General features: G+C 39.9%; 1 protein-coding gene across 2 annotated transcripts in view; it reads right to left on the bottom strand.

Moving 5' to 3' along the window:
* DOCK1 (dedicator of cytokinesis 1) overlaps positions 1–16396 on the bottom strand; it is a 599368-nt gene that overhangs the window by 419093 nt on the left and 163879 nt on the right. For both annotated transcript variants that reach the window (XM_019502991.1, XM_019502992.1), the window contains exons 24-25: positions 2740–2810; positions 1253–1359 (exon numbers count right to left, since the gene is read on the bottom strand). In XM_019502991.1, the coding sequence (XP_019358536.1) occupies positions 1253–1359; positions 2740–2810 (178 nt within the window). The remainder of the gene's footprint in view (positions 1–1252; positions 1360–2739; positions 2811–16396) is intronic.

The raw sequence follows: 16396 nt of genomic DNA, 5'->3' as shown, positions 1-16396 counted from the left end.
GTCCTACCATTCTGTGCTCTGATCAGTAAGTTCAGACTTAATTTTTCAGGGTGCTGAATTTACCTCCAAGTGAAAATATCCCACAAGTTTAAAGGCCCTGCTGCTTATTGTTCCATGTTACTAATAGCTTTACTTTAGATACATTTCAGAAAAATGTATCTAATTTACACTAATTTTGTGCAATGTAACATTTTGTTAGGCAAATAATAATACATATACTAAAAAGGATATTGATACATTTCATTTTCTTAAGTCTTTATAAACTCCCTACAATGATAAAATCTGACCATATTTTTATTTTTTTTCCATTTACGGTATTTAACTTTCATACAAGTTGGAGAATAAACTAAACTGCTCTCTTCATGGCAATGACTCATGGAAGGCAGTACAATAAAAAAAATATGTTTTCATTGTTTAATGATAGTTCCATAGGTGTCATGCTTATTAAAATGGGAAGAAAAAAACAACTAAAATTTGTGGACCAACCTGTTTACCAGCTTCTTTTTAATATTACTGGCTAAACTAATTCATTCATGCCTGATGATTTCAACAAAGCTAAATGAAAAAAGCCCCATACGTTTCATCTAACTTTTCAGGTCAGAAATTGGGCAAGATTGTAAAAGTAACTTAGAAAGGGAGGAGAACGCAACACAGTTAGTTGATCATTATGTTAGCTTGTCTTCCCAGGACACACTACTATTATTTTAACTGCATCCACCTAGAAAAAAAGAAAACGCTCCACTTCAAATAAAGGTTGAAAATTCATAAAATATCCACACAAAGTTTCATTAAATCACTAACTTTTAAAAGGAATCAAAACAGGGATACATGGCAAAGTGTAAAAGTAGTAACATTTAGAATATTTAAACTATTTAAAGTTTTAGAGAGAGGAATAGGATCCATAAAGGTCCAGTTCTCTCTGTAAACGTTCTTAAGGATAAAAGCTACAATACTGAAATTCAAAAGTGGCAATCCCATATTTAAAAACTATATTACATGCCAATTACACTGAATGTTTAGTACTCTTCCAAATTACAAATTATAAAGTTTTTGATTTCCTCACAATCTATACCTTCAAAAATGTCAATTATCATTTTCTGACATTGCCTAAAACTTACTGCCCTTGTAATGGAAAAATTTTAATTGGTTACAACCTCCACTACCTTCAACAATGAAGACAAAACTCACGCTGGCAAGGGTCTAGAGACTATGAATAATGTGACAATTTAATGATTCTCAGGCTTTTGCTTACCGTGCTGTGTGAAGAGGTCACTGTGAACTATTTCGATCAAACAGTACAGCTTTTGAATTGTGAGCCGGCCCACTGGAACATTTAGGATGAATTCTGTAAACAGTTTGCTATACACAAAGGGGCATTAAAAAAAAAGGAATCTGTTATTTTACCAAAAGTAGATTACATCAAAAGTCCACATCTAGACACAGAATTGGCTGAGTAAGAAAGAAATACCCCCGCTCTCACCCCCCATTTTGGAGTTGATGCCAAAGAGGAGTAAGAGTTTCCCACTGCTTCCATAAATATTGAAGTGTTATAAAAAGGCCAACAATGCTCAAAATTACTCAAAATTTCATTGGTCAACATATTTATTTCTCCGCCTCTTCATTTCCCTCCTCCTTAACTCTCCCCTTTCACCTCCCTGCTTTTATTACAGATTAATAAGTCCCTAGCCCTGGCAACACGTTTTATTTCAGCTTCTATATTTCAAGTTTGAACTGTGGTTGAGAGGCAACAAACATAAGCAACTGAAACCAAGTTTTGTGAATGAAAGATCATGTTAGGGAATACAGTATAGATAAAATAAGCAAGCAGGGAAAACAATTTACAAGTTAAAAAATAATTAATATTTTTGCCAAATCATATGACACTGTTATTCAAACTTTTTGAAATTAGTTTTCCAACTGAACTGACTATCCCTCAAATACTGATCAACAAACTTCCCTTTTATTTTGTTATCACTTAAGAGTTCTCTTCTTTCCTACAGCAATAAAATCTGTCTGCAGTTGAAAATTCTGACATCATACATGAGCCTGTCCACCTAAAACATCTAAAAATAAATGAGAACAAATGTACCAAAATTGATATTTTATCATTTAAAGATAAGTTTTTTCATTTAACTGAAAATATTATGAAAACTAAAGTTTGATTTTTTTTTTAAATTAGAACTCCTACCCAAAAATTAGTTATCTGATTTTTTAAAAACAACTTCCCCCTCCTTTCCCTTTCTATTTTATATAAAAAGGGCCTATGGTGAGAAGAGGTTTTGGCTGAGAAATTTCTACTCACAGCAGTGAAGTTGCACTGAACAATAACAAGGCTCTTATTATTCAAAACAAATTCATAACTCAAAGAATGAGGTGCCATACACATGAATTATAAGTCTTTGATATCAGTCACCTTGATTTACAAGTTCTGGCACCTTGTTACAGGATCTTTACTAAGAGGATTGCAAGGCTTGTCAAGAAAAAAAATACAAGGATTCCCCAGCAACATACTTTAAGTAGAAATATTTATGTATTCTCCAACTTTTTCCAAGAGTGAAGGCTTTTGATCAAAGTGGTACAGCACCACAGAGTATTATAATTCACTATTTTAGGGATTCAAGCAATCAGTTTGGGAACAAAACTATATAGATTTTTTCATTAAATGATTATATACAAGTTCAAATATATATAAAAACATATCCCCAGACATTTAAAAAGTGCTTTATTCATGTTACTTACCTCAGTTCTTTTGGATCAAATACTAGTTTCACATCATTAACAATAGTTGGCAAGTATTTAAGTGCAGCCCCCTATAAATAAAAAACAAAGCAAAGAATTTCATGTGAATGCCAGTTTGAGATGTATGCCAATTTAAAACTCCTTTCCAGGTGGACTAAATATAGTTCAAATCAAATACAAGGTTCTTACAATATTATCTATTCACAATGTTACAAAATTAATGGGTGAAACAGAAAACAACAGGATTGACATGTTCAGAGAGATGTTTTCAAGCAAGTTCTGGAATGCTTTTTGCTAGGATAGGAATAAACATCTAAAAATGTTTATTTTAGATGGAACAAAAGGAAAGAAGGGGACAAAAAGGAAAACAATAAATAAATAAAACCTGTAAATCCAAATAAACTTGCAAAAATCTGAACAGACCTAAAAATCCACACCTGTGGCCGGCCAAAAAGGTACACCACTCTATGAGCTGGTAATACAGTCTTTATTAAAAATTACAAGCACTCATTCACACGGTTGGTCCCAACATCTCCAGTATTATCTGTCCATCCAAAAATACAAGTTCATAGTTAGACAAAAAGGGTTGTTTTTTCGGGACACCTGAAAATTTCTGTTCATATTAATAATTGTTAAGGTAAGGTCCACCTTTAGCTCTACGGACTAATATTTTGAAATATTTCATTAGAGCCTTCTCTGACTTTTTTTTTAAATCTCAAATTGGGATCATACGAATTGTGGTTTATGTCCACTTCCTGAATTCCAAAATCTTAGATTAGTGGTTCTCAACCATTTTTGGACTCAAGTCACACATCACTGGACTCAAGGCACCTCCCCATGATCCCTCTAACTTTTGGGAATTGAGTGGCACCCAATTTCAAAAACTAAATTTATATATTATAGCACTTACCTCCTTGCAGAGGGGCTGGGCAGATACTGGATTGGCCAGGCAGGGACAAGGCTAAGCCTGTGCTTTTCTGCTTACTTTTCACACCTCACTTATCTCTTTGCACCTCACAACACCCTTCAAAGGATCTGACGATACTCCAGGGTGCCATGGCACTCAACCCTAAGAATAATTTAGATGCTCCTCCTCCTGTTTACATCTACAGAAATGGTGGTGTGTACACATAATGGCATCCTGCATCTCTTTCTTGTATCTAGTATAATTTCATAATCTTACACAAGATACTCTGCCATCTACCTTGACACCCACTCTTATGCAGTGGCACCCTCTTCTACCTTATTTCAAGTTGTACACACCACATACATGCCATCCATCACCTCACCTCCCCAAAAGTTATCTGCCTTTCTACTATTTCAATTAGATTGAGCCCATTTTGATTTGGGGCTCAGATTTATTCAGTCAATCCCTCTTCATTCAGGCCCCTGTTGCTACCTATAAGCTGACCCTGTACAGTTTGAGTTCCAGACTTTGGTGGTTTAGAAAATATTTACATATCCATATCTAGCCGCAAACTCTATTTAGTTTTCTGATCAACTGTACGACTATACTGACCCTTCCCTGATATTTTTACCTCCACTTGAATAGAGATATTAATAGCAGGCTAACACTGCAAAGCTATTAAGGCTCATCAACCAATACAAAAGCAAGCACCTGAATAATGTGCTGAAAACAACCAAAAGGTATTCTTTAGGGCCGTACAAAATGGTAACGTTTCATTTCAATTTCAGATTCACCATTTCAGAGAGACAGCGTTTCGTTTTGTTGGTTCAAAGCATTTGTCTGTTTGGTTTTGCCAAAACTGCTTAGCTGTTCTGACCTTGTTTTGATGTGTTTTGGTGTTTTGCCCATAGTCTATGATGGGGAATGACAAAAATGGCTATAACTTTGTCATGTCTTGCCTTATTCAGTTGAGAACAGCAGGGATGGCAGCCCTTTCTGAGGCCATGAAGCCTGCCAAGTTTCAAGGACATAGGTGCAGGGGTTTCTAGGAAACTGCACCTCAAACTGTTTAGAGCAAAACTCATAATGTGTGTGTTAAGGCAGGGTGGGATGAAAACAGCAGGGATGGTAGTCCCTGCTGAGGCCATGAAGCCTGCCAGCTTTCAAGGAGACAGGAACAGACTAGCAAGTAGCAAAAGCCTTCCTGATGCTCCTGATTCTGATGGAGGAGACAGCTCAGTAAGCTGACAAAGGCACAGCTGACAAAGCTCATTTCAAACATGCTCTCCTCCTATATCTTGCATACAGTCCACCCTTTAATGTAATCAAAACAGCACTTGCTTTTCTTGAAACACCATACTGCCAACTCCTACTAAGTGTGCAATCCACTAGAAACCCCAGTCTTCTCAGTAGTTCTGCACCAAAAGTAAGTCATTCCCATTTTGCATTTGATTTTTTCCCTTCCTATATGTAGCAGCTTACATTTGCCTTTGTTGAAGTTAATTTTGTAACCTATTGTTGAATTCTATCATTTATCCAGATCCACTTGGATTTTAATCCTGCCTTCCAACATGCCTGCAAGCCCTCCCAGCTTTGTCATCTACAAGCGATCAGTACTTGCAGGGAAGAGATGGAAGAAATAAGAATTAAACAAGAACGTATAACAACAGGAAGAGCGGAGAAAGCTGAAGCAAGAATTCATGTGCAGGGTTTGTTGATTTTCAGTAGACCTGTCCATCTCTTTTGCTTTCAGGATCAAGCAGCAGTTTACATTCAGAAATCATTTGGCACAATTTGCCACTTACCATATAGTACTAGAATACACAGGGTGAAGTTCTGGAAAAAAGAGTACTTAAGCTACTGAGGAAACTCAAGAGATTTAGAGGAGGCCCATTCTAAAACCGAATGAATGCTGCCCACACTCAGTGAACTTAGAAGTATCAGAAGAACTTAGAAGTTAACAAAAGCAGCAACCTGCTGAGTGTCCAGTGAGTGGACCTGGTTCAAAATTGCTAACAGGAATTTTAATTACAATGCACTCTTGGATATTCAGGATATAATTCAATCACATCAAGTATGCTATCTCCCCTTCCATGACACCTCTTTCGTTTTTCTCTCTCATCATCAGGGCCTAACCCATGACTTTGCTTCCATAACAGTTTCTTATTTCAGAATCTGAAAACCAACCATTATTTGTAGCATTCTTTGAGCTTGACATCAACTGCCAGACTCTCACCCTTTCTCTCACACTCAAATGGCTTGACAGACCATGGCCCTCTCTCTTCCCATCATCTTTTACATCATAAACTAGATCTCAGGCTTGAGTTTGACTCTGGCTATACCATGAAAGTTGTTTTTCTTATAGTAATTTTCTCCTACCCACTAATTAGGGATTTATTCCTTCTTCATTTTGCTTTTTTTTTTCTGCTGCTTTTCCTTTCCAAAGAAAACTATGGAATTACTAGTAATAAATTACAAGTTTTATTTTAAAAGAAAATTTAATAACTAAGGAAAAAACTCTATTTAAAAGTTATGATTATGTCAATTATTTTCATTTCTGTGTTTTCCCCTCAACTTTCCTTTTGTAACCTTCTTCTAAGATCAATAGTGTGCTTGATTTATTCCCAAGCTTAAGGATTTTTTAAATTTGCATTACCAGTAACCAAATCCAGTAATTTAAATATACAGCAAAAGCTGTTGTAACTGGCACCTTACAAGCCGGCATGCTCTGTTAACCGGCATGCCGGCTTGTAAGGGAAAAGTGGCACTTACGGTTTCAGGGAGCCTCCACGGCCCGAGGGAAAGCAGCCTGCACTGCCAAGCCCCCACGGCCCGGGGCATAGCAGGCTGCATGGGTCCCTCCTCCCTGTCCCTCTGGGCCCACAGGAGGGGCAGCAACACCCCAGACGCAACAGGACAGGCAGCGGCCTGAACAGGCAAAGACGCCTGTTCTGGCTGCTCAGTTATCTGGCATATTTTGTTATCCGGCACCCTCCATTCCCCGTGGGCACCAGATAAAGCTTTTACTGTATTTCAAACTGCATTAGAATTAAAATAAAAATTGTGCCACTGCAAATAGTAAATTGACCTCTGTGCCCCTCTTCCTTAATCCCTGAATTACTTAAGGTACTCAGCCTATCTTTTTCACTCATAATATATTAGCTAATCACATAATTGAAAATGGTGATAATTTACACTGCAAGCCTTAACTGCACCAGAACTGTTTGATAACCACTAAATTGGCACATAACATACTTCCAGGTCATAGTTGCACCTTATTTCTTTGGTCACACATGAATTAAACTTATTATGGCATTGCCTAACTCCATCATTTTAATGTATACCTTTCCTAATTCTTTGTAAATAGTGGCATTAATTATTTCCAGACTCTATACATCTTACCATAAACAAAAGTTACCTATCAGCCTAACTGAATTTTCCATATGTGCTATCCTTATGCATTATCTTGTGGCTGCACATGCATCTCAAGCGCTCCAGCTTAGAGACTTTTCTACACTAGCAAAAGGAATAGCAAGCAGTTGCCATGAGTTTGAACAGTGGGCCCCCATCAAAGCACCATCCCTCAAAGACCCAGTCTAATTCCACTGAAACAGAATTTACACTAGAAGGAATGCCTTGATAAAACTCTTTAGGAATTTCAATAGAGCTGGGTAGGAGAAGCCAGAATGACCCTCCACAGTTGAGGGGTGAGCTGAAGGAAAGCTGGATGTACTTCAGAGGTGACATAAGTCATTACACTTCAGTTCTGGTAGGTATGAAAATTTTTGCACAGCATCAAGCTGGAAATCTAATTCATTTACCAAGTACCATCTGGCAGAATCCTTCCTGTTATGGCTAAGAATCTCTCTGACAGGTGATATTATCAAGAGCCAGACTCTAAGATACAGTGTGTGCAGAATCAGAGATGGAGGATTCTCCTGATTAAGGAGAGCAGATCGGGGTGCAATGACAGTCCTGAGGCTCCTTATTACACAGAAGATCCAGGAAAAAGAAGTCTCAGTCAGGATTGGACTAGGGGACTTAATTACATGACGTCTTCCTGCACAGCACTTGCAGAATTAAAAGAATGTGTAGCATGGGCTGTATCTAAGCCCCTGCTGTACTCCTTTGGAACTGAACATGCTGGGAGGGGATGTACCATAATGGGTCTGGGCAAGTGGCTCATCTGCAGCAGACAGGGAAAGAAGCTCTGGGGAAAGGCAGGGTAGCAGGCAGACCAGCGCCGAAAAGAGGCTGTGCATTTAGCATCCCCTGGAGCAGGAACCATTGGGGGAGACTGCTAGCAGGGATAATGCAAGAAGAAAAAGCCCCTGCACACCAGACCCTTGTGAGCCATTGGGACCAAGATGAGCCATGAGCAAGGATCACCTACTCTGTCTGCAAAATAAGACAGAGGGGCAGCGTGGGTCATCCCTGCAAAACCCCAGCCATAAAGAGACAGACAGACCTACTGGGAGGAGTGGGGGCCTGGAGGGAGCCAGGAAAGGATTGCATGTGGCATTCCCCACGGATTTGCTTTACAGTTAAAGCACATGGCTCCTAGGGGACAAATCAGAGAAATTAAGATAGTAAGGCCTGGGACCAGACCAGAGAGAAATCTGAATGTGTTCACTGAATGGATCCTTGATTAACCTGACTATTGGAACCACAGAGAGCTTAGACCAACTGAGAAATAAATCTAGATGCTGCAGGTTAGAGAACTGACAAGAGCCTGAGAAGTGACTTCACAGTGTATTCCCCACTCACCGCCCTTAGGGAATAGCTACCATCAACCGGCGGGGAAAGTGGATTGGTGTACAGAAGATGAACCATGGCAATAGCAAGGCGAAAGAGCACAGAAAGATTTTCTGACAATGAGATGAAAAAAAGTGTCTAACAATGTGTCCAGGCTGAGTCCTCTTCTGTAGCAGGAAGTCCGACACTTCTTGTTGCTGGCGAGAATGAAGAGAGTGATCTCTGAATAACTCCAGTCCTAGAAGACATAACCCTTGATCTCCAATTCATGGAGGAAGGAGATCTGCCAGATGGTATTCCCAATCATCAGAGCAGGTACTCTACTGATAGGCTTATTCAGTGATAATGCATTAGTTGATATCAAACAATGACTGACAATTTCTACAGACTGCTCGAAGCTCCAGAATATTGGTATGCAGCTTCAGCTATTCAAGAGTGGACACTATGCATTGGAAAAATGTTCATGTGCACTTTACAACTTAGCAGATATAGCCATCCCAATTATCAAAGAAGAAGAAAGGAACCCAACATCCCTAGGGGGAAGATAGGAACTTCTACCAAATGAAATGGAACCTGACCTACAGAGGAACTGTTACTTCCATGTTTGGGGAATACCTTCCCAATGAAAATATGTGGTATAGCTATGCCTTCATACATAAGGTATATGGCTTACATAGGTCCAGACAGCCACATGTGCTAGGATCAACAAGAAAATTCAAACTGACACAATGAAGTCTAGCAAGGACTGCAATTAGTTTAAAGGAAATCAAATTCTGGCTGACAATCCAGAGTGCTCCCTATCGATTGATGACTTGGCTTGATGACCTGGCTGGACTCATTTGAGTCCAGTCTTTTCTCCCACCCAGGCGGGGGGTCGGACTTGAAGATCTACAAAGTCCCTTCCGACCCTACTTCTATGATTCTATGATTCTCATCACCGAAATACAATCAGGTTCAATTTCTGGGTTTTAACCACAAGTGGTTTATACTCCAGATATGAAATCAGCACAGGATGGCATGGACATTCCCTGCAAATGGCTAGGGAAGACATACCGTTCACTAGCCACATTTTCTAGATAAAGTACATGCTACTGTTCTCCTTGAGATGGGTAACCACTACCATAAGGATATTGCTGAAGGCTCTCAGGAATTCAAACAGAAAACTCTGCACTACTCATGATCCTGACCTCCAGGGACTGGGAGCAGGAAAGGAGGAAAAAGTCTCTCTTGTGCATAGATATTACAACGCAGAAGTCAACTTGCATCAATGAAACATGAGTACAAAGCTAAATCATCCCCTAGGGTTTAAGACAAATTTTTAGTTTACTCAGAGGATAAACCTGGAATCCAGGCTAGCCAGGAAATGAATAGTGCACAGATAGCTGACTTCCTAGAGATAAGACTCCCTCAAACAGGAAAGGTACTCTGTGTAGCCATCCATGGCAGACATAGCTGTATCACAGGAGGGATGCATCTCGAAGCCAGAAAACCTTGGAGACAAGTGACAGATCCAGTCAAAAATAAAAGAAAAATGCAGTGTTGCTCAGAAGTCATATGGTCAGAGTAGACTTAGGACTCATTGAAAAATAAACTAAAATGGTGCAAACTCAAGGAAAATGGGAAAAAAGGATATGTTTTGAAAATGGCCATAGGCAAAATACACAGCCTGGAAAAAACAGACTGCAGAAGCTCCATCTGGAACAAAGCAGCTGGGGCGAAATAAGAATAGGAAGTATTCTGCTCTCGGTGCAGATCATGAGGGGAAGCTAGGTACATGCACATTGGCATAAAGTGCTACTCCTTTCTGAGCTTAAGTGCTTGACGTACATTTATGAAATATGCATACGGACAAGCACGAGAAGGAGAACCAAACACATTTTGTACAATTAAAGTCAATATTAAAACAAGTAAAACTAAATATGCTGTAGCTCACCAAAAGAGTTAGGCTCATATCAGATGAGTTTTGCTTTGTGTCAAACAAAGACTTCCTTCTTAACAGGACAAAGGGCTTCCGCATCCCTACTTTACCCTCATTTATCACTGTCTGCCTGTCAACTGGATAAACAACAAATATTTATAGAAGGAACAAGAAGGTTAAATGACAGTAGAGTAAGGAACACAAATTAGGAGTTCTCAGTCCCCTCTGTTGACAACACCTTTTCAAGCACCCAAAAAGAGGTACTTCACAAAACAAGTGAAGATACAGTCCTTGCCCTAGAAAACATAAAAAGTTAAATTCAACATGACATAAATGGAGGGCAAACAGATAAAGGAATGACTTGGGAAGGGAGTGGAGATAAAGTATTGAGGGGGAGAAAGGACAAGGGTGAAACCTGTTGCTTGTACTGCATCTCCTCTAAAGTAACTTTTATAGTCAAATTTCACACATATAATAGATATAAAATATTTCATTTAGTGCCAAAATTATTCACCAAATTAAACTACTCAACCATCTGAGAACTCTGATACTAGTTCACAGTTTAAAAAAATGAAGTACCAAGTAGTGAAATTTCATTATGTTGGCAGTTCCTATAATCTCAATATGAGTTTTACTATACACACTACACACATTTACATACCAATAATCTACTGTTAATTAATTACATTAAAAGCTATGTTAAACAAACAAAAATGCATCATCAAAAATTCAAAACCTAGAAAGTACTAGAACCAAGATTTCACAGGCAACCTTAATTCTTCCTCCTTTATCATATGCATTAGGATACATACTTTAAAAACATAACAGTATTTTCTTCAGTTTTCACACCATCCAAACATTAATGGGCATGACTGATAAGAAAAATGACATGAGAGTTATTTTTAAGTTTTGAATTATTAAGAAAGTATTAATACCCCCTGAGAGCTCTCTGATAATATTGCCTTTCCTTCAACTTCCTACATTTCATAATTATCTTTCTGGCAAAATACTACCCAGAATAGAATAGCACAAATGGATCCCAAAATACTACTCAGAATAAATTTGGGCCACCCCACCAACCAGCACCTAGTGCTGCCCTTGGGTCTTAGTGTTGACCCACATGCAATGTGCAGTGTGTGATGAACCATGTCTGCATGTAGAGACCAGGATGAGCACCACAGCCAGTGCTTGCTCCAATGAACAGCCTGGGACCCAGAATGCACGTGGCACCCACTCTACGACTAAGCTGTACACACAGCATCTGCTCAATTTGCCCTCATAAAGGACTGTGCCGCCCTGGCCAGGCTGGTTCAGGACCTACACAGATGCCACATGCAGCACAATTTTGGACTGGCAGGAGCAGGTTCCATGTGCTCTTGATCCAGCATGCAGGGAAGTGGGGTGCCCTGAGCCCAATCCAGCCCATGGAGGCCAGATGAATAATATTCCAAAGAGATGTACCACAGCCAAGCAAGAAAAGAAAATTGTCTCCCTGTTTCCACTGTCCTATTATTTATATGAAAAACAGACTAATGACAGAATTACCATCCTCTAAAACCAATAAAACCTCCAGAAAAAAAAAAAGAGACAGCATCATCTTATCAGGGCTTCATTCTTAGAACTGCTGAGCTCCCACAGTTCTTCTCTGAAATGAATGGAAGTTACAAGGACTCAGCTACTCTTCAGCTTAGACCAGAGTATCCAGCTCATCAGCTCCTGTGGGCCGGAAGTGCACAGGGCTGGTCTACTGGCTGGGTTAGTCCCAGACTACCCTCACTTGCTGCTTGCAGAATGCAGAGCTGGTCTGGCATACACTCCACACAGCACACAGTGTTGGAGCCAGCATGTGCACTGCATGCACATAGGCCCAGTCCGATGCCCATGGGCAGCACAACAAACCACATCATGGGGCTCAACAGATGATACCTTTGGCACTATGCCTTAGACCATAAATCACTGGACATTTTTCAATTATCACAATTTGGGCCAAATGTCATAATATCACAGATAATTGAGGCTATCTAACTGCAAAGGTCAGAATGGATTCAAATCACAGAAAATATTCACACAGCTGTACAGCTTCATTTTGGATATAGGTAGCCACAGATAATACTCTGCAAAAATACAATTGTACTGGTCTGTTTTCAAACAACCAGCCATTTCTGCCAATCTAATCATTTAAAATCATTTCTACTATTCTTGAATAGGCTGGTTCAATTATCAAACTACTGATTCAAGTGCCATCTCAATCCAAATTGTAAAACAAAAGAAGGTAAAAAATATTTAGTTTGTTATCCAGTATCAATCAAATATTTTAATTGTCTTTGTAGCTAAAAATATTGTTGGTGATTAATACGTACTATTTTAGGGTAAAGTTCAAGGTACATTATACAGTATAATTATTTTAATTAAATCCATTAGCATATCTTTATATAAGATTAGATGAGCTCTCAGTGATACAAAATAAGCCTTTACTTGAATAATGTATGAAGCAATTATTAATTTACATATTTCTCAAGAAAATGCAGGTTAAACTGATTTTGGTTAGCTGATAGGAGAAGAAATGCACACACATCCATTATTTCAAGTCCAACCAGTAAAAGTTTCCATCTCCAACCAACTATGGCCCATCCATGTAAGCGGCTGGCTTGGGCAACTTGACAATACCACTGCAATTTAGGAGTGACTTCTGATCCTCATCCACCTCCACTCAAGAAACATTTTTCGTATGGGTTGAAGTATTTCAGTAATCCTAATAAACATGCCTGGCATTCAAATACAGAGACCAGACACACTAAAGAAAGCAGTAGGTTTGTGATCACAACATGGAAATTCTGGGGTTCTGACAGGAGAAATGGTTCAGACATTAAACTGTTAGTTGATGTCATGAAACACTCTACTGTACTCCACAAATTGCAGTCTTCCTGAAAGATTTTCCGAAAAGATATTGACCCATTGTTTGCAGGACAAATTATGCAAGTGACATCAGTCGCCTGTCTCCCATCCTCAGACACACTGGGCACATCTATACCATTTCTGCAATGATGTGAGAAGTGTTATCAAAAAGTGTTATCTTCCCACTGTACATGCACCAAACCTGGAAAAGGAAGCAAGCAACCCAGGCAATGGGTACCCCCCCACACACTGTTCTAAAGCATGTCAGAGACAAGGACCTTGGAGACAACAGAGATGCCACCCTCCAGCAGGCTTTATCTGGTTTTATATGCAGAGCAGTGGACAGGGTCTGATTACTAGCAGCATTCTCAAGAGAGCTATAGAAGCAGTATAGTTATGCCTATGCAGCCTGAACCAGATGACCTCCAGACCTATACCCAATTTGTCAGATGGAAAAAAATCAATACCAGGAAAAACAAAAATCATGAACAACACACACTGAAAATGATTTCTGGGACTAATACATAAAATGCTTGGAACTTAATGCACCGTGGCAACATAGTAAGGCAGTGGAAGGGAAGGGGGAGAAAGCTGACCCAAAAAATTGTGTAGCCAAAACATTCCAGTGAAGGCAAAGCATCAAAATGTTAGACACACAGCTGTATTACTGAAGCCAACCTGGAGAAACAGAAACCTCCAAACTCCCAATATCTTATGGTAATGCAAAGTCTTACTGTACAGCCCTGAGGCAAGATTAGAAACTTACCACGGCCCTACTAGACAAGAAGGACAGAATTTATGCAAACATGAGATACTTAATTGGTGGCACAGCTGATAGAATACTTCTCCACTTCTCAGAGAGATTTGTGGATGTCTGTCATAGAATCATAGAAAACTAGGTTGGAAGGGATCTCAGGAGGTCATCTAGTTCAACCCCCTGCTCAAAGCAGGACCATCCCCAGATGCATCATCCCAGCCAAGGCTTTGTCTAGCCAGATCTTAAAAGCCTCCAAACAATGGAGATTCCAAGTACCCTCCTCCAGTGCTTTAGTACCATCCTTGTGAGAAAGCTATTCCTGATATCTAACTGAAACTTCCCTTGCTGCAACTTGAGACCATTGCTCCTTGTTTTGTCATCTGCCACCACTGAGAACAGTCTAGCTCCATCCACCTTGGAAGAACCCTTCAGGTAGTTGAAGGCTGCTATTAATCCCCCTCAGTCGTCTTCTCAGACTAAATAAACCCAGTTCCTTCAGCCTCTCCTTAGAAGTCACGTGTTCCAGGCCCCTACCATTTCTGTTCCACTCTGCTGAACTCTCTCCAATTTGTCTATATCCTTGCTGTAGTAGGGGACCCAAAATCAGACACAGTACTCTAGACATGGTCTCACCAGTGCTGAATCAAGGGAAGAATCACTTCCCTCAATCTGCTGGCAGTGTTCCTACTCATGCAGCCCAGTATGTCATTACCCTTCTTTACAAAAATGGCATACTGTTGGATCACAGTCATCTTATTGCATCCACCCTTCCCCCCCCACCAAAGTCCTTTTTTGCAAAGTCAGTCCAGAGCCTGCATGGGATTGTTCTGTTCTTTAGCTTCTCTCATTTCTTGGAGTCTCAGAACAGCACAGACTCCCCATGCCTGAAGAAGGGTGACTGAGCCCAAAAGCTTGCTAAGAACTTTTTTCCAACTATTCAGTTAGTCTAATAAAAGTTATCGCATCTACTCAAAGAACCTTGCCTGCCTATGTACAGGACTGTACACTTATCCATTAGATTTTGTTTGGTCCAATCTTCCAATTTGACAACGTCTCTCTGAATCCTAGCTGTACCCTCCAGTGTATCTACTATTCCCCGCTGCACGGTGTCACCTGCAAACTTGCCAAGGGTTCACTCCATCCCATCTTCTGGGTTGCTGATGAGGATACTGAACAAAACTTGCCCCAGGGCCAACCCCTGGAGGACTCCACTTGATACCAGCTGCAAATTAGACATCAAGCCATTGACTATTACCCTTTGAGCCCAATGATTTAGCCAGTTTTCTATCCACCTTACAGTCTATTTATCCAACCTATACTTCCTTAACTTAATGTCATCTTCCAGCATCTTTTTCAGGATTCTTCTAAGACTGGTCCTGTCCTAAAAATGAACCTTCCAGTAGGGCAGGGCAGGGAGGGACAGGGGGGAAATCACCTTTCCTCTCCACAGTGCTTACCCTCTTCAGGTGGAGACGTCATGAAATGTTGGGAAATATGCAACATCTATAGTCTAAGAATTTTTTTTTAAAAAAACCTCTTTCCTGGACTCCAAATTACAAGGGAACTCTAGGCCAAGGAATAGGAAATAAAAAAAAAAAAAAAGAGACAGAAAAACCTTTTGTAGTATGCTTATTTGTAGAAGATAAAACAGTGTTATCTTAGAAACTAACTAGTTCAGAAAGGCATAAGCTTTTGTAAGGAATAACGTACTTCAGCAAATGCTAGGAATGGCTAGCAGAAAGAAAGGGTTTTATGCAGCAGGAAAGGGACATGGGAACAGGACACTATTAAAACCCACCATTAATGACCTCCCAACACCCCTGGAAAATAATAACTATCAAAACGTAGTCTTAGAAGACAAGTCTGTCCTGGTTTGTAGGCCACCCCCAATGTCAAACATCACTTCTACATCAACCGATTAAGTAACTCCAATTTTTCCCAGTCCACCAGGTCTGGCTATAGTCCCAGCTGTCAGCTGTGTCCCCTCATCAACACAGACTAATTATCACTGGATGAAACAACATCACTGGACCAACAACACCATAACATCTAGAGATCATTCACCTGCTACTCCACCAGTATCACACACATAATCACCTGCTTACTAGGGGTGTGTGAAGTGGGCCATATTCAATTCAGATTCAGCCCGAATCAGGGACAGCGATTCGAATCGTTGATTTGAACCACTGTCCCTGATTAGATTTGTCTGAATCCAAAGCTGAAGATTCAATGCTGATTTGGCAAATCAGTGATTCAGACATAGACAAAGCTTTAAATGTTTTTTCTATACACCTCAAGGTACTTCAAGGTACCAGCACGGCTAATGAACACTGCAACGCTGGGGCAGATGGAGCGTCCCACAGGAGTGTGGGGGGGAGCCCCCACATGCTTGATGAACCCAGAAGTGGACTGGAAGTACTTCCAG

Source organism: Gavialis gangeticus, unplaced genomic scaffold (genome assembly GCF_001723915.1).
Source record: "Gavialis gangeticus isolate Ggan-Ray unplaced genomic scaffold, GavGan_comp1, whole genome shotgun sequence".
NCBI classification, from domain to species: Eukaryota; Metazoa; Chordata; order Crocodylia; family Gavialidae; genus Gavialis; species Gavialis gangeticus.
Note: the sequence above shows the minus strand (reverse complement) of the source record. Positions and strands in the feature narration are given on the sequence as shown.